The following is a 23,611-nucleotide window of genomic DNA, read 5'->3' as shown; positions in this document are numbered from 1 at the left end:
GAGAGATGAGCAATACTGCAAACAGAATTGCACAAGGATTACTATAGAAAATTATTCAGCGACAATGGAATTCCCTCTAAAGGCCCTCTAAATAATTTTTCCAGACGGTATCATTTATCAACTGAAAAAAGAAGAAGAAAAGAAGCTAAAATACTAGACTTTATGAAACACGATCCAGAAGGGTTGGCACGACTGTTACTTCACAGCAACAACATTACAGCAAATCTTTAATTTGAAAGGAAATCACTGGCAAAAGAAAGAGAAATAAGCAGACGTAGGCATTAACATACACAATTTTTTTTTAAAAAAAGAATGGGCGCCTCACAATTTAAGAACTAGCCCTAAGCACCTCGCATCTGATAACGCAGCTGGTTGTGATGGCAACAATTCCTGTTGCAGCATCCACAGTTGCCATCAAGGAGAAAATAGCCAAATCCGCAACCAAAACATCATTTAGAGGAGCAAAAATGGCAGGACCTAGACCTCAGAAGTTCAGGTTACAATCTTTGGGTATACGATTGTTGGTAGCTGTAAAATTAGGCAGCGCATGCATAATTGCATCTGACTCCACTTGCCAGCTCTACTGAAAATGCGAATGAAAAAAATGATCACTACTTGACTTGTAACTTATAATGATCTGCAGCCGCAGATAATGACGGTATTGAAACAGGAAATCCAGGTCCCATCTGCACGAAGACGGAAGAATTTTAGTAGATTGGTCGATGACAAACAACCATAAGGTATGCAGATAAGTTTAATGAACAGAGGAAACAATTATTTGAGTTATCAGAACATAGAAAACAATATGAAACAGGTCCTCGATCATCGCAAGTGGTACATATTTGACATAAGTTTTATAAGAGTTACATGCTATATTCAGCTACAGCAAATGTAGCCTTCTTTTCCCTTTCAAACAGAATAACTCCTGGGGTCTTCCTCCCTCCCTCTTGTATGCGTGAATTTTTATATTTCATTTTAGCCCAACGAGAATTTTGCTTTTTAACTCCATACTTGAGGGTAGTAAATTCAATCAATAATAACAGATACCAGAAGGTACTGAGTAAGGTAAATTACATCTTGCATAAGTTGGCAGTGCGAATTATTCCATTTCAGATCTAGAATTCTTTTGCTTCATGAACAAGCGTTCCAAACTAGGACCAGACTGACCAGTCAAAGAAGATGCCTGCTTATTTAAGTAAACTGGGCAAAAGCTATAATCATACCTATAGGACAACCATCAACATAAACTGGATTTAAAAAAAGAAAAAAATCACAGTCAGCAGTATGAGCAATTCGTATATCTAAATAGGATGAAAGCGGGCACATTGTTTATGCTACCAGCAATTTTTTGCCATGTCAACCAGTGCTGCCTCCAGGAGGGTGACTGCTACACATGCGTACCAGTGATTGATATGTGCAGAAAGTGGATGGTAGGTTCCACATGTTCTCACATCACGTTTTATGAGTATGGCAATTACTTGAGCAATATAAATCAAGACCATACACAACTGACCATAATCTGCCTGTCTTAATATCATAAAACCTGACAAACTTCAGAGCATTTGGATGATCATAAATTAAAGCAAACCACCAGTGCTATTACGGAAGGCTGTCCAATTTGAAACAACTCAATTTGTAGGGGTGAAACTGCTCAAGCTTTTAAGTTTTGTCACTCTTAACACTAGAAATCTAAATTTGGAGGGCCCACAATGTATTTTTCACTGGTCTCAGATCTAGCCATTTAAACTGTATAGTTGATTTTCCATGACCTTCTGTATCAACATGTAAAGTTTAGGTGTATACTCTTGGTACCTAGAAAAGGAAAGAGTTTTACTCACCGTGCTACTCAATGTGAAATTCTTCACATATCCAGCATATTTGGAAGCTGCAACACCCAAAACACAATTCATTAACATATACACTTGAAAAATGCTTAATAAAGCACTTTATGGCGAAGAAAAAGCATGAAAAGCCTAAAAGTCGTTCTAGCTTTCATATGGTGATAGCAAAATGAACATTTTTCATCTATTATGATAATCATGGTGATCCTGTTTAACATCTGGAGCAATGCTCTTTGCTCTGAACTTTATGAACCACACTATACTGAAGCTTCTGCATGTTCCTAAGATACACATCAGATAGCATTCCATAACAATATAAAAATGCATAAAATACAAATGAAATCATGAAGCTACTTACTTCTTTTCAGTCCCACAGGCTTTGCAAGCAAAAGAGCATGTACAAAAGCTCCAATATTTTCACGGAGGGCCTCCTCAGAAAAGTTCACCTGTAAATGGCCGCATCAAGGAACAGTATTTTAGTTTCATCTGATGATTCTGATTTATAACCGCTCATATGCTTACATACACAACTATCGAAAGCGTTCAGCTCCAAATTTTGAGAGCACAAATAATTATTATAGATTGCATGTCATGATGGAAGCAAGCCGGCTCCTCAAGTACTGCAAAGGTGTATGCTCATTTTATTTATTTACTTCTAAACAACTTCAAAGATGCAATGGTACGGTTGCACATGAAACAACTCCTCAAGTACTGCCATGGTGTATGCTTATTTTATTTATTTACTTCTAAACAACTTCAGAGATGCAATGGCAAGGTCGCACATGAAACTTAGCACAATGATAAGGTTGTTCTATCATGACCTGGGTGACATTGGTTCAAGACACAGAAACCACCTATCTGGAAGCAGGGGTAAGACTGCATACATCTAACCCTTGGAAGCCTTGTGCATTGGGCCATCCTTTTTTTCTTTTAAACAACCCCAGTGATGTAGACCTGATTCTGGATCAGGTATACACTGGAAACTAGATCTGATTTTGACTGAATTTTACAAGACCCAGAGTTCAAGAGCTAAGAATTTTTTTTGACGGGGTGAATCTACAGCCTAATGGTTGACAAGCGAGCTCAATCCTTCAAAAAGGAAGAGAAAACATTGTAATAAAAAGAAATTCATAGCCTCAATTATCCAGAATTGTCCAAAAATTTGGGTTCAACTCGAGTCCTTTTACTATCTATTCCTACTATGCACTACCTCCAGCATTACTGCAAGTGTTTCCAAATCCATTTTCACAGCATCCATACATGTGACTACAGGTCTTCCACCTCTTTTTTAATCCTCCAATGAAAGTCTAAGGACTCTACCGAAGTCCCGTCAAATCTTCATTGTACATGCATGTTGTAGATTAGTTCCTGTCATAATCAGTTGGTAAAACTCCTATGCCTCTAATGTGCCACTTTCATGTTCTATGATTTTTATCCTTTACTGCATTTTCATATCAGCCTTCCATCTCTGCAAATGTCTTCAATTGCATATATCTCAGCATTCTTTATGGCTGAGCATTCAAAATTGTTTGACCTGGCAGGTGTTATAGTTGGTTGTTTCATTAAGTTTTTCCTTCGTCCATCAAGGCATGCATTGGTCACATCTGACACATCAAAAGCACTTTTCTAGTTCAACAAAATCTACCCCTACTAGACATGTCTTCACCTACCTCTATTTTTGTTCTCTTTATATGTAAGCCCTTAAACAGATATCATATTCCAGCAATAAGAGAAATCATAGCAGCCTCTCCCCTTCTAATGTCTAGAGGCATGATCCTATATTTTCACATTTGTACATGGACCAGTATTCCTCCCTTTGTTTTCTCAAGTGAGAATCACAAGGCTAATTGCGAAATGAAATCCACCACATTAAAAAAAAAAGGAAGAAAATCATCACAACTTATAGTGGTCAGCCAGTTAAAGTGGTACTCACATGACATATCAGCAACCATATATTGAATTAAGATAAAAGGATCTAAATATTGAATAACAAATACTTCAATCAGAATAACAAAAATGGATTATTATAGCCTGATGGAATTTGCTAGGGAAATCATTGTAGGGTTAGGTGTAAAGAACTAAGCAAGGTGGGGAGCAGGGGAGCAAGTGTTAAGGGGATTATTTGATTATAATTTTTATTGTTGTAGTAGTAAATCAAAATAATTTAAACTATATATTAACGTAATCTTACAAGGTTGTAAAGTTAATATTTTTGAGAGATAAAGATATAAAATTAAGAAAGAATAAAAATATGAAATCCAATTTACTTTTTTAGAAGTAAATCCAAATTATTAATATATAAATGACAATAAATAATATTTGTTTATATATGAAGGTAAAATATGTATTTTGTTTGATTTTCGAATCAGAGCTTCACTAAAAATGGAATTAGACCTTAGAGGGATTGAGATACAATAAGAAATGGAAGATAGAGCCAAGCGACTATAAGTTTTGTTCAGTGAAACTCAGTTTATTCTTTTATTGTTGAACTAGGAATTTTGATAGACATATGAAATTCCAAACAAAGTGCGGAGATAAGGCCCACATAGTGGGAAACAGACCGAGTGGGAAGGTGGGAGGGCCAACTTTGAAATGATCTGTTTTGAGGGCGTCAATAGTGTTTGAGATTATCCGTTTGGAGGCCCGCCGGTTATCTAGCAAGTGGATTTTCTATTTTCGGTGGGGGGCAAGGAAATATAGAATATGTTTACACTATTTATAACGGAACATCTTAACTTCAAAATATTAATATATAATTGAGAACAAGGTTTTAAATTCCGTAAAACAGAGGTGCCCGGTTTCTCCATGGAACGGGACATCTTATTGTCCCGCCCTATCCCAGCAGCATTTTCGGTCATGTATTATGGTAGATATCCCCAATCTCTCTCCTTTTCTTTTTTTCTTTCTTTCTTTTTTCTTTTTTCTTCTTTCTTTCCTTTCCTTTTCTTCTACCTTTCTTTCTTTCCTTTCCTTTTCTTTCTTATTCTTATCCATTCCTTTATTTCTTTTTTCTTTTTCTTTTTCTTTCTCTTTCCTTTCTTCCTTCTCTCATTCCTTTTTTTTCCTTCTCCCTTCCTTTCTTTCTTTCCTCTTTCTTCTTCTTTCCTCTTACTTTTTCCTTTTTCTTAATCTTTCCTTCCCTTCTTTCTTTCCTCTTTCTTCTTCTCTCCTCGCATGAATAGGTTTTAGAGTCCCGACCCCATCCAGGTCCCATTTTCTCATAGGAATGGGACGAGATGGCCGAGACATCCCCCGTCTTGCTAGGACTTAAAATCTTGATTGAGAAGCCCTTAAATTTTATATTATCTTCATTTCATACCTATAAGATGACTAATGCTTTTTTATTTATTTTCTTAGTCCTAACTTTATCCTCTAGTTTGCTTTTATTCTGGACCATCCAAAACCTTATTGCACAAGTTAGGTTAGAACATGCTTCAAACCAAAATTTTTAACCTTGCATCCAACACATAGAACAAGTATAAACTTCATTAATATCACAAGGGACTACAATGGCCCAGCCATTGAACCAGTTTACTCAATTTTGTAGAGAATCCTCCCGTTCTATGGTCTGCGTCCTTGAAAATGCCTATATCTCCTGCACAGAGAATTTTAATGACCCTGCAGACTCCCCACAAACATAAAAATCCTGAGTGACCATTGCATGATGCCCATCTGCGAGAATTTTATCAATCAGTACAAATCTGAACTTCTCATTGCTTTACCACCCTCATGTTCTTGAATCGAGGGTGTAGATCACTACGACATCATACTTAAACAATAAGACACTCGGCCCACTATCTTCGAAATCCTTTTCAAGGATAAAACTGTGAATTGCTACTCACAGTCTTCTCTAGCTCCTGCTACTTCTCGTCATCTGTAACAATAGCACTCCAGACTCCATATACCATATTAGACATGTCCAAGGCATGTTACCAGACATTACTGACTAGATCTTCAAGGTGTAGATGTTTGTAAGTCCAACATTTGAGCAATGTATGGTTCTAATATGAATAAAATCACAAATTTATTCTTTTTCTTATATGTACAGAAAAATAGATTGCAACAGCAAATATTCATATCCAGTAACTAAGTTTATTTGTCATGCATCAGGTTTCATAAAACAGACATGCTTGGTAGACGAGATTCCTGATACCCATGCATGCCTGTGCAATACAGAAATTCTACTCATGATATATATAGACTAACAGAATTTGTATACACATGTAAGTTTCTAAATTTAGTCTATAGTATGGTAAGCCTGCTATCTTAATCTTACTCTCATACACAGGAAATAAGTACACGAGTAGCATACCTTCCCAAGGCCTGCATGCACAATAGCAGTTTTATCAATTTTAAAATCAATCCGACCGCATTTTGCCGCATTTACCGCACCAGAAACATCACTTGTCACAGATCCTAGCTGTATAAAAAAGACAAGTTGAGCAGCACTGTCAACATATCTACCATGGCTTAGATGGAAATAACTGAAGAAACTCACTTTAGGATTCGGCATCAAACCACGTGGACCAAGGATCCTGGCAATCTAATAAAGGAAGATTTGTAAGTCCATGAATAACTGAGATATCTCAGTAATCGAAATATGCAGTAGAGTTTTTCATAGAACTTTCATGATATGAACCTTGGAAAGACGGGGCATAAACATAGGAGTTGCGATACACTTGTCAAAGTTAAGTTTGCCCCCTCCTGCAGGGTTTACGTTCAGAAGCATAAGATGAATAAATTATTTGAAGTATTGCAGAAATCAAATTGCTGAGATGACACTTCATCTGGTGACAAGCAGATAAAAATCCAAACACTATTGCATAGCCATACGTGACCAAGCTACTGCAGTTGTGCACAAACCAAACATGCACAAAATTCTGCATGGTTACCAATAAAACATTATCTTGATTATGCAAGTTTATTAACATAAGTCACAGGATGTGCAGGCTTTAGAACGGATAATATGTTTAAGCACTACTACACATCAAACAGATAATATTAAAACAGAATAAAGAGAGCTCACAGATTGAATAGTCAAAAAGACATCCTGGAAAATTCATAAACAGAGAAATAATGGTTACTGCAGAAAAACCAACAAAATTCTAACAATGCATATCACCAGATAGTTGGCATGTCAGAACCATGCACAAAGGGCTTGCTTTCTGTCAAAGATCAAGCCCTTTATGACTCTCTTAAAAGACTTCAAAGCTAGCACATTAAGAATTATGCAAATATAATACCATTTTTAATTTCCTCAATAAGTTCATCGCCGCCAACTACGTCAGCTCCTGCAGCTCTGGCTTCATCTGCTGCAGGCCCTTCAGCAAACACTGCTACTCTAACAGTCTGAAAAAAAAGAGATGATCAACTATCAGTACTAAATAAAACAAATTTACTTTATGTAAACTGAATGGCTTATTATTTGCCACTGAAAGGTACCTTTCCAGTGCCATGAGGCAGTGTCAAAGCACCACGCACCATCTGCAACACCATATCAATATTGTGAAAAGCAGCACAGTGAAGAAGCAAACTAGTTATGACAGCTATATATTGATATGACATAGCAACTTAAATATGAATCAACTGATCCGAGGTTAGAAGTGGTTAGTTTGTTAGTTGACAAAGTAAACAATCAATCAATATAGACACTCAATTTTCTTGGGAGGTTCCTTCCATGATTCAAGACTTTTATTAAGGCTAATTGGAAGATTTACATAGCCTATTTACCAGACTACCAGAAAGGCCAACATTTTTGGATGCTTGTCCATTGGATGATCAATGACACAACAAAAGTTACTTAAAATTAGATTTCATTGGCCACGAATATCATAATTCAGCAGATGACGTTCACTTCTGTGTTCTTAGCCCATGAAATGTCAACTTCCTTGTTACCTTGACAGCAACATTACTTGGCAATTCATGACACAACATGGCACATCAACACGTACAAAGCTACCATACAACTTACTTACTAGATAGCTATATATCATGGCTCAACAAATCAAATATCATTATGAACACAGCATTGAAATGTAAAGTAATTAAATACTCGAACTTACGGGGGAAATATCTTGCAAAAGAAAATAAAAAGTAAAAAATTGATGTGTAGAAGACTAACCATGCATTTCATAAAGAAATGTGAACTTGAGGTCATTTTTGTGATGTTTGCTATTCAGTCTCTTATGAGTAAATAACAATATAGAAGCTATTGTAGATACTCTTCCGTTCGATGTCTACTAACATGTGTATTCATAAAATAAATGCCAGATAAAGCTTTTCACCTGACCATTCGTGCTTGTAAAAAACATTTTTTTCACATTATAAATAGTCCTACTGCATATCTATCTATTCAACAAATGCCATAATAATCCAATGTGTGTCAAGTATTTAATATAATCTGCTGACAACTAAAGATGACATATTTTTTTTCCTTTCAATGGTTGTTTCTGTTAAAATAAGCAAACTTGCTGCATTTTACAAAACAAAGATTGCTCTTACTCTTTCCAAGAGTGGTCAACTAACAAATATCATACATCTAGCCACTACAAATTAGTTTTAGTAAAACTCTATATTTGTGGATATTCTATTTTAGTTACAATATATGCTTGCACCACAAAGACATAAACATCAAAACTAATAATAACAAATTCACATGCATACATGTACATCAGTTTTGAACGGATTATACTAATGCTAAGTTTTTGAGCTTAGCAGGCCAAACACTATACTGGAGAATTTGCATCTATGCTAAAAATCCATGTAGTATGGCATCACTCTTCCATTACATAAACTAAGTCTTCCTCAGAATTTGCTTAAAAAGAAAATTTCCCATAATCATCACTCTTTGATGGACTTTTTCTGATTTTAGACAAGGCATATCTTTAGCTTCAGGCTTTTTGACATTTGTATCTTTCAGCCCTTTCAGTTTGACATCCATATTTTCTCATGCCCCAGGGTATTATCAACTAATTTTTTGTTTATTGATTTAGAAAATACTGCCTGGAAATGGTCCCAGGGTAGTATGGATAACAAGCATGAAAGTACAGGAATTAAAAAATTCTCTACAGTATAAATGAGTTTATCTTTACCTTGAATCCTTCAGTGATGAGACACATGGATACAATCATCATATGGATTCAAACTGAAAATAATGCAACATCACATATTATACTTGATTATTGTATTGAACTATTAAACCGTTTTCTCATATAAACTGCAACAGCATTTCCTCCAGTAAAATGAAGCAAAGGCAATTCCTAGCCTTGTGTTGTTCAATATCTATCAATATTTTATAAGGTACTAGTTTTAATGTTTACCCAACTCTCAAGCTGTTTGCCAATTTTCATACTTTAGCTCCATGGCTGAGACGATCATAACACCAGCTAAAAATTTACTTTCTTGCAACAGATTTTATGACAATATTACTTATTAAAGCATAAGTCCTGAACCATGAAAAAAAAGTAGGAATATTTTGTATACTACAAAACACAATGGTCTCATATCACAAGCACAGCAAATTGGGCTTAATGCATTATTAAACAATTTAAGCATGATAAGAAGTCAAAAATAAGTAGTTTAGTAGACTAGACCTGGTCACCTCGACGTGGATCAACACCCAAATTAACATGAGCTTCAACCGTTTCAACAAATTTGCGCTTTGCATTGGCCTGAAAAATGACTAGAAGTCACAGAGAACAATGAGAACTGCATTTATACAACAACAACAAAAAAAAAGACTGATAAGATTAAAGCTTAAAAAGATAAAAATAGTCAAGAAATCTTTTGAGGACCTGTTTGGGAAAATCCTGCCGGATCTTCCAGGATCTGGCAGGATGCATTGGAAAAGTGAGAGGGAAGGGAAAGAGCATAAGAAGGGAAGGGAGAGCATGGGGAGGCATGTTGATGTGGGCTGGCCGGAAATGATTGTCCGATTCATGTATCCAATGGGATTTGTCCGGCATTTCCTGCTGGATTTCCCAAACAAGTCCTAAATGTATGAACAAACTCCTCATATTTTTTCCCATAGTTCCTCTTGATATTTTGTGGTTGAATAACATAGACAAATAATGGCAATGACCAAATGAGTATAGCAACTATTAGATCAGACTAATGTTCTCTCTTAATCCTTTTCTACAAATAATCCATGACTCAATTTTGTCCATTTAAGAAACAAAACATGCAATTAGTGTCAGAATGTACCCTGTAACCCATGCACAATGAGATACACATCCCTTCATGCTAAAAAATCAATGTTCTAGCCATCACAAATTCAATGTCTACTGTTCAGTCAGCAAAATCTTTGAATTATTGAAAAACACAAAATAAATAACCAACCACAAACATTATAATGACAATCGAAAAAAGAATGAACTTGCAAGCCATCCTCAAAGTGGGATGACAAAGTCTAATTTCATTTTAAACTCAAATTACCTATCAATCAGAATTAAAACTCAAGTATCTACAATAATCATTGTTATTAAACATGCTTTATTTATTTTTTCCTTTTCTTTATTCCTTTCTTTTTTTTTTCCTTTCTTTTTGCTTGTGTAGCTTCTCCTCTGGGCTTTACGTTGAACAGTGGGCAAAGAAAATGTCAGAAAGCATGCTGTCAGAAGTTAAGCATAAGAACTAGCAATAGAGTCGAAGACCCTAAATTCAAAAAGAATGGAGAGCACACATAGCTTTCCTATTCAGGGGCTATACATTGGTTAGCATAATAAAAGGAGTCAAACTCCAAACAGACTTTCCATTCAGGTCATGAAGAAGGCATTGTTTATATCCAAAGAATTACACGAATGGAGATTCTTTTAACAGATCAGTTCAGTCCTCAATTATAGATGATTTGCCCTGTGCATGCAATAACTCTTTAAAGAACTATCTAAAGGATTCCGAAAAAGCTACAGATCATATCATCTTTTTTTTTTTCCTGACGTAAGCGGAGGCTAAGCCACCCAATTTATTGGAATCCAAAAAAAAAAAAAAAAAAGCTAACGATCACATTATCATGATAAATTTTTAGCCTCTATAGCTGATAATAAGAGAGCAGCGATGTCTAGACTATGTGTTGAGGACTATGGGCACTAATTTAGTCATGTGAACTGTCCAAGTAAATCAACAAGCAATGCTCAAAAACATGTACTGCTCGAACAAGCTACAATTGCTTGCATTCTTTGTTTCATAGAAACTAGTTGAATATTTTACTGTTTGTTGCTCGTGATTAAAGGTGGCATTTTTACTGCAAGCCGGGAAGATGGACATGTCAAGATCAAGAATCGTATCAGAGAAAGAACAACGAACATTGTTTCGCTTTTTCTTTAATGCAATCGTGTTTCGTGCTATAACTACGTTCAAACAAAACAATCAAACGAGAGTATGCCGTACTGCAAGAAGTTACCGAACAATTCTTCGGATCTTTGCAGCTTAAAGCTTGTGGATAGAAGAAATTGAAGCCGCAAGAACGTCATAACCTAACCAAAATACAAAGGAAAAAATAAATAAAATCATATACTGACCTTGACTCCCCGAATGGCCTCCACCAGATCCATAGGAACCTTCTGTGGCCTCTTCTCAAGCTTGATGAGCGTCGGGAAGGGAATCTTCTCCTCTTCTTGAATAGCAAAAAAGCTCCTCCCACGGGCATCCGATTCGATCCTCCTCGCCTCTCTTCGCAGCTGCTCATCTTTCCCATTCTTGTCCTCCTCCGCTCCCTCTTCCGCCGGAGCTGTTGTCCTGTCTTCAGGGAGAGGCGCCACTCGGGACGGATAGGAAACTGAAGATATCACCGGAATATCCTTCACGAACCGGGCGTCTTCTCGAGTCCAGGGCCGGGATCCCGCATTAGCCTGGGGTTCCGGGCCAGATTCTTGAGGCTGGAAGTCGGCCCGAAGATCCTCGCGCTGCCTTCTCTGCGGCGGGCGCGGAGGGGTCTTGGGTTCCTCCTCCTCGGGAGCGGAGGGATCATGTGGTTTGATGGGGTAAGAAACCGGCTTGATGGGAGACGACGAGGAGAGAGACCTCAAGAACCCTAGAAATGGGGAGGGAGAGGAGAAGGGGATACGCGGGACGTGCGAAGGTCGGAGGCAATGGCGGCGAGCGTGGGATATGAGGGTATCCAGGCGGGCCATCGGAACCGTGGGTGACGGCGAAAACGGGCGGCGTCTGGCTTTTAGGAGTGCGCGAACGGCGAGGGTTTTAGGGAGAGATCGGACCGACCGAGCGGGCCTGATGGCTGGGCTGGATGGGCCGTTAGTACGAATATGAGCGGGATATGGAACGTTAGAATATACGCAATCTTTGAAACGTTCCCTGTGACTCCAAAAATTTACAATCAAGTCCTACGATTTACTTGATTGATCAATATGTCACTGTTAGCCCGATCTTAAGATTGCATCATATGACCATCACAGAGCTAATTCACTCCTTGCTGTCTTGTCAATAGGTAATCAAGTACAAAATTATGAGTCTACAACCATGCAAAATATAAAACTCTATTTATCGTGTAAGTAATATTTTCAAATTATAGGATTTATTTTCTAAAAGATACTATGCATCTAATTCGTAATAAGTTCGTTAAACTTCACATGATCACTAAACAAGAGATTAGAAAAATATAGGGAAAAATACAAGATTATTTTCTTGCACTGAAAAGATTATCAGGTAAATAAAATTAAGAAAGCATCAAGCCAAATCTTTTTTTTTCTCCTCTCTTTAGATAGTCATAGACTTAGGAGAAATTAGCAATATGCAAGTAGTAAGCTAGAATAGCTATCCATAAATCAATTGCTTCTTGTGCAACACTGTTTCTTTTATATTTTTCTCAGCTAAATAAGATAAAAAATTCTTTTCATTCTTTTTTTTCTCTCTTATAAATAATACTTAAGAGATAAATAATTAAATAGATCAAGCAAAATGCTCGAGGTCTAAGAAAAATCCCAAACACAACTACAATATATATCTCTAATTAACTTAAACAAAAATCACTCTCTATACATCTCACAAATATTTTATTAGCCCCTCCTGAAAATCTTGGTTGAAACTTTGCGTATATTTATTAGCTCACTAGAAACTACATGTTGTAACGGGAGGGCAGGCATTCTGATGACTTCATAGGTTGTGGAGGATGCAATTATTAATATATTTTTTTTGCAGACTCACATACAGGTGCAGATCTGAAGACACGTATGGAGTTACCACGAGGCCACTAAATCTAATTCACGATTCTGTCGCATGGTTGTGTTCAATTTGCGGCAACTTGGAAGCTAAATCGCATCGTATATTCGTATGTGGGCTGACCCCGGCAGCTATTTTAAGAATTCGGCATTCCAATGTCACGCGTTGCCGGGACTTAGAGCAGCCGACTTTGCTTTGCCCCGTCGCGATCGCCGGGCGGCGAGCCCGGAACTTTATTTTACCTACTGAAAGCGCCAACCATCTCGCGTTCGGTTGGGATCCCCTGCTAGCCGTTGCCCTCCTCTCTCCTAAACCCCACCCTTCGCCTCTTCTTGCTTCGCAGCAAAGCCTTCTCCTCCTCCTCCTTCTCCTCCTCCGCTATGGAGAATCTCCGAAAGATCGAAGGAACCATCAAGTTTGGTAGGCGTACAGTGGGGACGCTCTCTTTCTTCTCATCAGCAGTTGAGAGGTCAGCTCCCTTCTCCGGTCCCTCTCTCCCTTCCCTCTCACGTCAACCCTCTCCCACAGTTCTTCTTAGCTTCCCCTCCAATCCTCTGTATTTTTCTACTACCATATTAGAGATTGTTGCCGCCCAACAACTAGGCCCAAAAAATAAAAGAAAGAAAGAAAGAAGGAAAGAGAAACATTAAAAACTCTTCTGTCAAAATCTCGTTGTGCCTCGTCTATCCTAGTCGGTCGATGAGTAGGTTTGTCTCCAAAACGTGTAAATAAAAAAAGGAAAGATTCAAGGGGTTGTTGGTAAGTGATGTTTTGTGTCTGAGATTGTTGCTTGAGACGTCCTGTTAATGGAATAAGATCTGGACAAACCGGATGACTGGTTCCAGTTTTTCGAGAGTGTATGCTGCTGATCTTTGACATGGGAAAGGAGGGTTCGGCTCGAAATCTATACCACCCAAGCCATGTGGATGGTTCTGCCAATGCTAAGGCTTCTTGGACGAAGAAGAATTATCAGGGTAGATATGTTTCGCCGGCTAATGGTTTACTTGTTCACGGGATGAAGAATGATCCTGCCTCCTTTGGGACGTCCAAGGCCATGCCGTGCATGAAGAGGCAAATGGTTATATGCAAGCATTTGAGAATGGTTGCTTTTGTCGTTGGGTTGATGTGTTCTTTCTTTCTCCTTGATTCCCTGATGCTTACTGTGATTCATCACATTAGTTTTCATAATGGCCCGGGTCCTAGAAAATCAAAGGTGCCTCAGGTACGCATTATATCTGCTGATTATTTCTGCCCCGTGTTGCATGTGGAGTGAATTGGTGTGTGTCATGACATAAGGCTTAGGCAGCAGTGGCGATTTAGGTGTGCGAACATGTTGTGATAGATTGATACCATATCACTTGTTGCAGAATTTATTCTAAATATTGCTTTAGAGAAAGCTGATTCCGTAATTAATGGGATTGTTGTGCTATTGCAAACCTGATTCAACTTCGATCACTCAGTGCCTTTTAGTTCTCAACTTTTTGTTCAGCTTCATTTACTTAGTTTTTGCTTGTTTAGATAAATTACTTCGTAACAGTTTTTGCATATCAAACAAAGTCTGAAATATCTATAGAGTTTTTAGGTAATTATGAATTCATAGGTTGTTTCCTTCCTTCCTTAATATCTTTTGTGACATCTTATCAGAAACAGCTGACGATGTATTTCTATCATTTTTCCTGAAGAATCACTTTCTTCATTCTATATATAGTTAAATAACTAATGATGTTTAACCTATTCAGGATATTTTTAGGAATCAGACATGTGCACGTATCTTGACTAGGGATATTTGTTCTCTTATTCTCTTGGCTTGATGCAAGTTGAATCCACTTGGAGAAATTAAGGCATCTTCACTTCTATAATTTTGGCTATAACATAATCGTCTCACAAAGTTTGTCAATGGAATCATATTATCTCCACTTTGTTGTCAATGGGCAACAAAGTTGCTGGTGACTAAACTGTTGATTTGCATCTTTACAGTTGTTACTTGTTAGTGACTAAACATTCTGTGTAAGGTGAGGGGGCTTTTGTCAGTGTAGAGGAATAATTAATGTTTATGTGCAGAATGTTGCTTTGGACATGTTGATGTCTCAAGTTTTCTCAAACAGGAGTATCTCTGGGTATTTGGTGGATTAACCCTTATAGATAAGAACAATTGAAGCAATTTGGGGGCTCCAGTCTTGGAAATTATATATAAATGGCTTGTGATTGCAAGGTATATAGAAATTTTGGAGGATAATTGAAGCCTAGGTGGTGATTGGTGAATGTTGATTTAAACATATAGATGTTTCAGATTCTATCTCTTGAATTGGACTATCTCTGTGCATTAGATTGGCATGTTGATGTCTAGACAGATAAGGAACAGTTGAAGAATTCAGGGATCCAGTCTTGGAAACAATATATGAAAAGGCTTGTGATTTTAATGTATATAGGAATTTTGGAACCGTGCCTGCATAATATTAAGGGATTAGGAAAATTTAAGAATTAACTATTTTATATGTTGTACTATGGGAGGCCTCAAGGGAAATGTAATGATTAGAAAGCTTCATTCAGAAAGAGGAGAATTGAGTGATTAGTTTAAAATTGAAATTCGCTGGATTCAGCCCCTTGTTTTTGTTATTCCTTTCTGACTTTTCTTCTGAGGTGCATTTTTCTGGTCAGTTTTGCACCCGTGTTATGGGAAGGGATTTAACAAGATTATGCAACTGCTTACATCTAAATGTTTGGTCTATTATTTAGTCCAGCTGCCTTTGATAGTTTTAATTTTACCTCATAATATTTGGATAATTGCTTTGCATGTATGACCTTAATGGAAATTTGATAGCTGTTACTACTTGCTGCATGCAAAAGAAGGATTAAGTGTCCATCCTTTTCCTTTTTTAATATTGATATACTCAACAAAGTACTAGTAGTTTATATGTAAAAATGATTTTCATCATAACTCCAAATAATGGTTTTTTTTAAGATTTACTTAACACCTCTTTTTTTTAATAAACTGGGATTGATGTTCCTTTCTATTTCTAGTGGAACTTTGTTGAACCTACTTTGTGATCTGTTCATTCTTTATGATGGAAATGTTAGAACATGCATGGGTATCAGATATATATGGACTCATTGAGGCCTTATGTTACTTGTATATTTGAAGGAAGTCAGGAGTAGATTTGATGACATGGAGAAGACCGAAAAGATAATGTATGGGCGTCTTATATCTTTGGCTTCTACTGCTCTTGCAAAGGTTTGTTTGATTATTAAAATCCATGTCACATGAGATCAGGAGGGGCTAATCCCACCTTCCTACCCTTTACAAACCTCAGCCTTGGGGGTCGACTCCAACCCTTGCCCAGTTGGCAAGGGCTAATACCATCTGAGCAAGTGCTCTATGTACTGCTTTTTAAAACAATTCTTTTTTATCAATAATTCTTTTGGAACAGAATGGATTTCAACATGGTTCATTCGCACAATGGGAGGAGCCAGAACAAGCAGCCAAATGGAGACCTTGTGCTGATAAACAGAATCTGGTTCATCAGGGTAATCTTTTACCGTAATGGCATTTTAGAATTCCTAATGGACTGTCTAGGCATCATTATGCTGCTCTTATAATTGAGTTGCAGGGTGGCAGACAAGAAACAATATCCCAGCTGCACCTTGCTGATAATTCCTTAATTGTATGCGTAATGGAGGAGATGTAAAGAATTTTCAATTTTTCATGTACTTTAAATATTGAAAGGAAATATTGGCTGTAGTGATAAATAGGTCTCAGGAAAAGTTTCTGGGTGGACAGAAAAATCTTCTAGGAGAGTTTGTTGTTGGATTTTTTTTATTATATTACCTTCATGTATTCCACAAATTTTCTGCAATTTATAGTATTGCTGAAAAGGATTGATATAAAATTTAAATTTGGGCGAAAACAACTCTGGAAAGTCTAAGAAGTTGTATTTTGAGATGCATTACTGGTACAAGCTTTCTAAGGGAAATGTTCATGGAAATCCAGATATACAGAGGCATCTGGAATAGGCTTATTATAGTAAATAGGATAAGCAAGGATGATCATCTTTTAAAGAATATACCAGATTCAGGGAAACAACGAATAACATGAAGCGAGCACCAACCACTGCATGAATTAGCTTAGAGAGTCAGTTATCCTATTACATAAAATGATCCATTTGTAGATATTTTGATCATGAATTGGTCAAATACAAAAGAGCCTATTGGAATAGACAGGAGAATAGTAGCTCATCATATTTTTTAATTCTTGTATGATGTTTGGCTTACAATTAGTAATGTCATTGCAACAGAGCATGCCAAGAAAAAAACAGGCTACATATTGGTGAGCGCAAATGGCGGTTTGAACCAACAACGAGTTGCTGTAAGGATCTAAACTGATAGCTTGACATTTTTATGCACTCAAAAAGGATTATTATTGTTGTTGTCATTGTTGTTGTTGTTTTACATTGTTTTACTTTAATATGTGGTATGCCGTATGCATGATACTTACTGACAGCACCAATGTCTATAATGCTAAAGTTTGTTACATTCTTTTAGTTAATGAAAACTTAGCTTATAGAATCAGCTTGTAACATTTCTTACTAAAAATTGTTTTATCATATGCAAACTTTAGTCAGTGTCTAAAAATGTTCTGCTAAACTTGTTTATGGGGTCTAAAAATAAGCATACACTTGTTAAAATTTTGTGTACAAACAATAGATCAATAGCCACTCACTACAGGCCAAAACCACCAGCATGACAAAACATTTTTATTAATTGAAGCATCCATTAAGTTTAAAACAACTTAATTAGATTTATGCAATGAGACTTAATAACATTACTTTTACTTCTCATTTTGTATGGTAGGAAGCTTCAAACAAGGTCATGAAAAACTATAGAAAGATTTGATCTTGGATTTCCTGGTTGCAAGTTATTAAATACATGTTTAATCAAGGTTAGCTTTATTTTTGTGCTTACAAGTATTACATTAAGAACTAATTACTTTTCTGACAACTGCCATCACCAGAACTGCAATTCTCATTGTTTTTATCTTCATCCTCTACATCTTCTTCATGATCACTGTTATAATTATTTTCTTATACGGACTTTTCATCATATTTTCACAGGTGTGCAATGCTGTTGCTGTTGCTGCTTTACTCAATGCCACTCTGGTTCTTCCTAAATTTCTTTACAGCAGTGTTTGGAAGGACACTAGGTTTGCTATCATAAATTCTTATACCCATGACAAAATACATCTACCTTTATATGTTTATTCTTCTTGATGTTGATGTCACCTTTAATATGAAGCTTTACTATTATATAATTGATCTCTAAATGTATGGTTTCTGATTTGATCAAGTTTTAGTACTTTGACATGCAAGTTTAGAGAGCAAGAGAATCTGAGTCTAAATCTTGTTTGGGATTGATTGATAAGCTATGTAAATTTAGAATCCAAGCAGTCACTTACACCTAAAAACAGAAAATCAAATATTTCAGAAGCTTTTGACCTATTCATCAAGTATGTGATGTTTAAACATGTTTAAAGTACTTAAATTTTCTTTTTATGGGTGACGACAGGTCTTAGTGTATCTTTTTTCTTGTATCATATGCCGGGTCTTCAAATGTTTCCAATGCAATTGGTCGCATCAGATTGGTTTCAGTCAAACCATTCAGTTTGCAGCTGGCAGAAACCATGAATTTAAACCAATATTTCATACCTAAATTTTATGGTAGTTATTATCATGACCAATTTAGGGTATTTGAATATCTCTATAATACAAGACCAAGATAGCGAACTCACCGTTTTCCTTGTTCAGTTGAAGATAGTTTTCTCATGCGGAGTGGTGTTACTAGTGAACTGAAGATTCTTCTAAATTTTTAACCTTCAAAATATATCAAAATAATTATATCATTCATGTGCCTGTATCATGTGGAAGGGGGACTTTTTGGATTTATGTTTCGATAAGGAAAAAAAATGTTCAAATTACTGTATATGAAAGATAAAAATGCATGAATTTATTCCAATGCCATTTCTGCAGTCTAAACATCATGTACGTTGGTTGCCACATCTAATACAGTTTTGATCTTTTGTCAAATACCTAGTAATTAATGTACTTATGTTTTGCAGCCAGTTTGGTGATATATATCAAGAAGAGTATTTCATAAATTATTTGAAGGATGATGTAAATATTGTAAAAGAGTTGCCTTCTCATCTGCAGTTCCTTGATATTGAAGCAATTGGTAGCCAAGTATGGTTCTTGTTCTCTTTGATAGAATTCATTTAGGTATATGATTTGGAATCATCTTATAAATAATCATTTTCCTATTTACTTTTCCCAGATCACCGACATGGATATTATGAAAGAGGCTAAACCCATGTATTTTGTCAAAGTTGTACTTCCTCTCCTACTAAAAAATGATGTTGTTCATTTCCTTGGATTTGGAAATCGCCTTGCCTTTGACCCGTTACCTTCCAATCTGCAGGTTCATATTAATTCAAAGGGATATTTTGATTTATAAATTGATTTAAGTATTTAACAGTTTTTTCCTTTTCTGTTTGCCCTGCGCTATAGATAGCAGTTGTGAATATCAAGGAGGTACCAAATGTTGCACATTTATGAGAACTACCTAACTTATAAACATAATATTCAAACAATATGTCTATGTTTGTGTTTATGTATTTGCATTGCCACATATCATAGTTGAGAAAAAAATAACTGTGTTCTATTGTTCATTTCATGCTTTCTTACCTATAGTATTCCGAGATTCTGACCTGAATATCTGTAGCATGGAAGTGTAGATCTGAATCTCATACACCGACCTCAAAAGTTACTTGTACTCAGAGATTAGTGTAGTGAAATCATGAAGACCAATTCTACTTTCCTTTCCTTGACAAGGAATTTGTAGAGTTGGAGAAAATTAACAAAAGAGAGTCATATTTACTTTTAAGTGAGGATGTACATGCAAAAATGCTATCTGCCGTACATAAACACCTTGGAACATGAAAGAATGATATTCACTTACACTATCTAGTTTTTTTTTCAAAAAAAAAAGACTGCCTTAAAAAGAAAAATCCTAGTTTCACTCTTTCATGTTAGAATCACCATCTTTTGTGTGCCTTGTTTATTTATTGTGAAGTTTTTTCATTGTCATGGACAAAGATATCAGTAAGATTCTGTCTAGAATTTCAGTTTTGTTCACTTTTGTTCACTTATGTTGTATTGAAAAAATTGGAACACAGCTTAGTTATGATCATGTTGACCTTCTAGGCTTTTCATTTCATTAAGCGATGATCAAATTATCACCAAAAGCAATGAGATGTTGATTAGGAATCCTAAGTGCTTTGCTTTTAGTTTGAGATTTGCTCTAGCTTGACTTTTAACCATATGTTCTGCTTATCTGACAGACCACATTATCAACATAGAGGCTAATCTTGATTATAATGTTAAATTAATGCTTAGGAGGGATTTATTGAGCTTAATTTGTTTTTCCATCACTGTTTGACAATTTGCTATCGTACCAGTCTAAATGAGAAGATAGTTTGCAATCCTTTGCATTTGGACATATACTATCTTTGATATTCTCCATTGTAAAAAAGTCATTAATATGGAAAAAAAGGCAAGAAAAGACAGGACTGCACATGCACCCAAAAAAAAGACAGGATTGCACTGCCAGATGGAGAAGAAAGGGGCATTTTAAAGTCTCAATATGAAATGATAAGAAAGGAGGTAAGAATAGGAGAGAAGATAGACTTACGTCCCCTTTTAAAAAACAGACAAGTGTATTGTAGATGAGAGGAGAAATAAAAGGGGAAAAAAGGCTAGAGAAGCGTTGAAACAGAATTAAAACTTTGAAGAGAGAAGAGAAACAAAAGAAGGAAGATGAGAGAAGACAGAAAAAAATGGGGGTTAGAGAGACTGTTCATGTAACTCAACTGATTCTCTTTTTGCACAACTTCAACAACCCCTGTTTATAATGAACTCATGACTCTTGAACTACCACAAATCAAGTTTCATGAATTCGTAGACTTTTGGTTAGATGGTACCTTTAATGTCACTGTGTTATGACATTTGACTGCGCTTTATCGCTCTTTAGTGACTATTATTTTGTCCTTTGGGGCTGCTCTTATTGAACCTTTATAGCTTGTTAGACAGCTACCATTTGTATTTCATTAATAAACTCTTGAAGTGTTCATGACCCTCTTATGACCCATTACTTGTGACAGGATACATACACATATTTTGCATTTGTTCACCTACTTATAGCTTTGCATTCACCACTCACTACATGAACACATCCTCACCACTGCATACATTAAAAAGTAATAGTATTGCAACCGAACTATTAAGACCCCAGATAAACTACATTCAGTTGATCTGGATGATGTGCAACTTTTCTTGAGGACACATTGCATATCTTCTTTTTGTTGATGTTTTAGTAAGGACGAGAACTGCATTATTGCCTGTTCCAAAAGACCCTCAAATTTCTACTAACATACACATCATTTTGATCTTTAACTTCTTTTGCAGAAACTAAGATGCAAATGCAATTTTCATGCATTAAAGTTTGTGCCCAGAATTCAAGAAATTGGTTCTTTATTGGTCAGAAGAATTCGCAAGTATGAGTCAGGGTTGACCGAGTTGGACAAATATTTACTTGGAAGCTATATGCCTGATGCCCCTACGAAAGGGCATAATATTTCTGGAGAACCAGCCAGATATCTTGCTTTACATATGAGGTTCGAAATGGATATGGTGGCATACTCTTTATGCGATTTTGGTGGTGGTGAAACAGAGAGAAGAGAATTGCAAGCATATAGGGAGATTCACTTTCCTACACTCATCATGCGAATCAGAAACAAGTAAGCCAGCATTATATTTTTTTTTAAAAAAAAAATCTTCCAGGCACTCAAATACCATTGCTTCTTTTGGCTAACGTCTCGCTGTTTTTCATTAATACATTTCAGCTCCATTTCTCCAGAAGAATTAAGGAATTTGGGAAGATGTCCACTGATGCCAGAAGAAGCAGCACTCTTGCTTTCTGCCCTTGCTTTTAAACGTGAAACTTACATATATCTTGCTGGATCTCAAATTTATGGAGGTCAATCCAGAATGCTTCCGTTCACCAGGCTCTATCCAAATCTGATTACGAAAGAAGATCTTCTCTCTCCTAGTGAACTTGCTCCTTTCAGGAATTTTTCTTCTCAGGTAAGTTTAAACTTTAAAATAAACATCATTAGCATTACTAATTACCCGCATTTTAAAGTTGCAAGCACGGTATGCTATACCAGCCTGAACCGGATGGTATAGAGCGTACCATACCGTACCAATTCGGTATCAGTACTCGGTATGGGTTTTGAGAAGCATGTTATTTGCTGCTTATTTGGTTTCAAACTTTTTCAAAATTCATCACACTTATATATAACAAATTTAAGAACTTTCACTATGATTGACTTTGAGCATTGGAGGTCTCTTTCCCTTCCATATTTTGCAGTATATGCAAGTGAAAATAAAAACTGTATCATGGGTGGCATAATGACATCAACTTGTACTGTAATACACCATGTTTTGATGGGGATCCTTTCAGTAGGACCTTGCATTTCAACAGATGTTCCATCACATGAAACTGGATTTCCAATTACTGCAGAGTTAAGAAAAAGGCACACATCCACATGCACGAGCATTACATAGGAGCAATTGAATGAAGCGTGGGAATGATTATGCTTTTTAGTCCATCGAAAATTAAGAACCTTATAACTTTGTTAGTGCCGATCTTCAGTTTCTATGGCAACATGCAGAATGCTAAACCCATTTTAAAATGGTATGCTAAGCCCTAATGGCATTTAAGCCATGACATGTTTGGGCTCTGGGTGCATTGTTTGTGGGTGCAGACTCGCAGTCATGGACATGCTCTCCATCTGCATAATTAGATTGCTCTTTTATTTTGTATGCTTCTTCATCACATATTATCCTTTATAAGTTTTTCTTTCTTTTTTTCCCTGTTTGCATTTAGAGTGGATAGAAATTTAGCTCTATTAGTTATTTTATCAGATTCTAAAATTGAAAGCTTGTGATAATGCAGTTAGCAGCGCTGGATTTCATAGCCTGTGCAACTTCTGATGTGTTTGCAATGACCGACTCCGGAAGCCAGCTTTCATCTTTGGTGACAGGGTTCCGTACTTACCATGGCAGGGGAAATGCTCCAACATTGAGGCCCAACAAGAAGCGATTTGCCAAAATTTTGTCGGAGAATAGAACTATACAATGGAATGAGTTTGAAGAGAGAGTGAGGAAGATGATTGAAGAAAATCAAAGGGTAACTGTCAGGCGTAGAGGTAGAAGTATTTATCGACAGCCAAGGACTCCAGGGTGCATGTGCCAAGCCCCTAACCGGATCCCCTCAACATTGTTATAAAATTTTGCATTTAATTTGTGTCCTTCACTATTCTTTTTCTTTGGCCTTGCTCCATGGCTTGATCATTCTGTTCTTCTGATTAACATAATTATGCAATCCCTGACCATTAATATAGATCAGGTATAAATGATATAAAGTGGATTTTAGCTTCCAGTATCTTAATCGCTCAAGCTGTTCTACCTTTATCTGGCAAGAAAATTTGT

The 23,611-nt window shown here is 36.4% G+C and overlaps 2 protein-coding genes across 2 annotated transcripts; one reads left to right on the top strand and one right to left on the bottom strand.

Moving 5' to 3' along the window:
- Positions 1–141: 141 nt before the first annotated feature.
- On the bottom strand, positions 142–12,067 carry LOC103712382 (50S ribosomal protein L1). The gene is made up of 10 exons (XM_008799253.4): positions 11,357–12,067; positions 9,434–9,511; positions 7,284–7,325; positions 7,085–7,190; positions 6,481–6,545; positions 6,340–6,384; positions 6,154–6,261; positions 2,200–2,287; positions 1,839–1,885; positions 142–686 (listed from the first exon to the last, which is right to left on the bottom strand). The coding sequence occupies exons 1-10, from the start codon at positions 11,966–11,968 to the stop codon at positions 612–614; spliced, it is 1,266 nt and encodes a 421-aa protein (XP_008797475.2). The 5' UTR covers positions 11,969–12,067; the 3' UTR covers positions 142–611.
- Positions 12,068–13,602: 1,535 nt separating this feature from the next.
- On the top strand, positions 13,603–23,564 carry LOC103713755 (O-fucosyltransferase 8). Its single transcript, XM_008801140.4, has 10 exons — positions 13,603–14,235; positions 16,156–16,245; positions 16,442–16,538; positions 17,306–17,376; positions 18,122–18,210; positions 19,123–19,243; positions 19,335–19,478; positions 21,524–21,855; positions 21,961–22,201; positions 23,076–23,564. Exons 1-10 carry the CDS (start codon positions 13,873–13,875, stop codon positions 23,406–23,408), a joined length of 1,881 nt encoding a protein of 626 aa, XP_008799362.2. The 5' UTR covers positions 13,603–13,872; the 3' UTR covers positions 23,409–23,564.
- The last annotated feature ends 47 nt before the right edge of the window (positions 23,565–23,611 follow it).

Source organism: Phoenix dactylifera, chromosome 9 (genome assembly GCF_009389715.1).
Source record: "Phoenix dactylifera cultivar Barhee BC4 chromosome 9, palm_55x_up_171113_PBpolish2nd_filt_p, whole genome shotgun sequence".
NCBI classification, from domain to species: Eukaryota; Viridiplantae; Streptophyta; class Magnoliopsida; order Arecales; family Arecaceae; genus Phoenix; species Phoenix dactylifera.
This window is presented reverse-complemented; position numbering and strand designations above follow the sequence as displayed.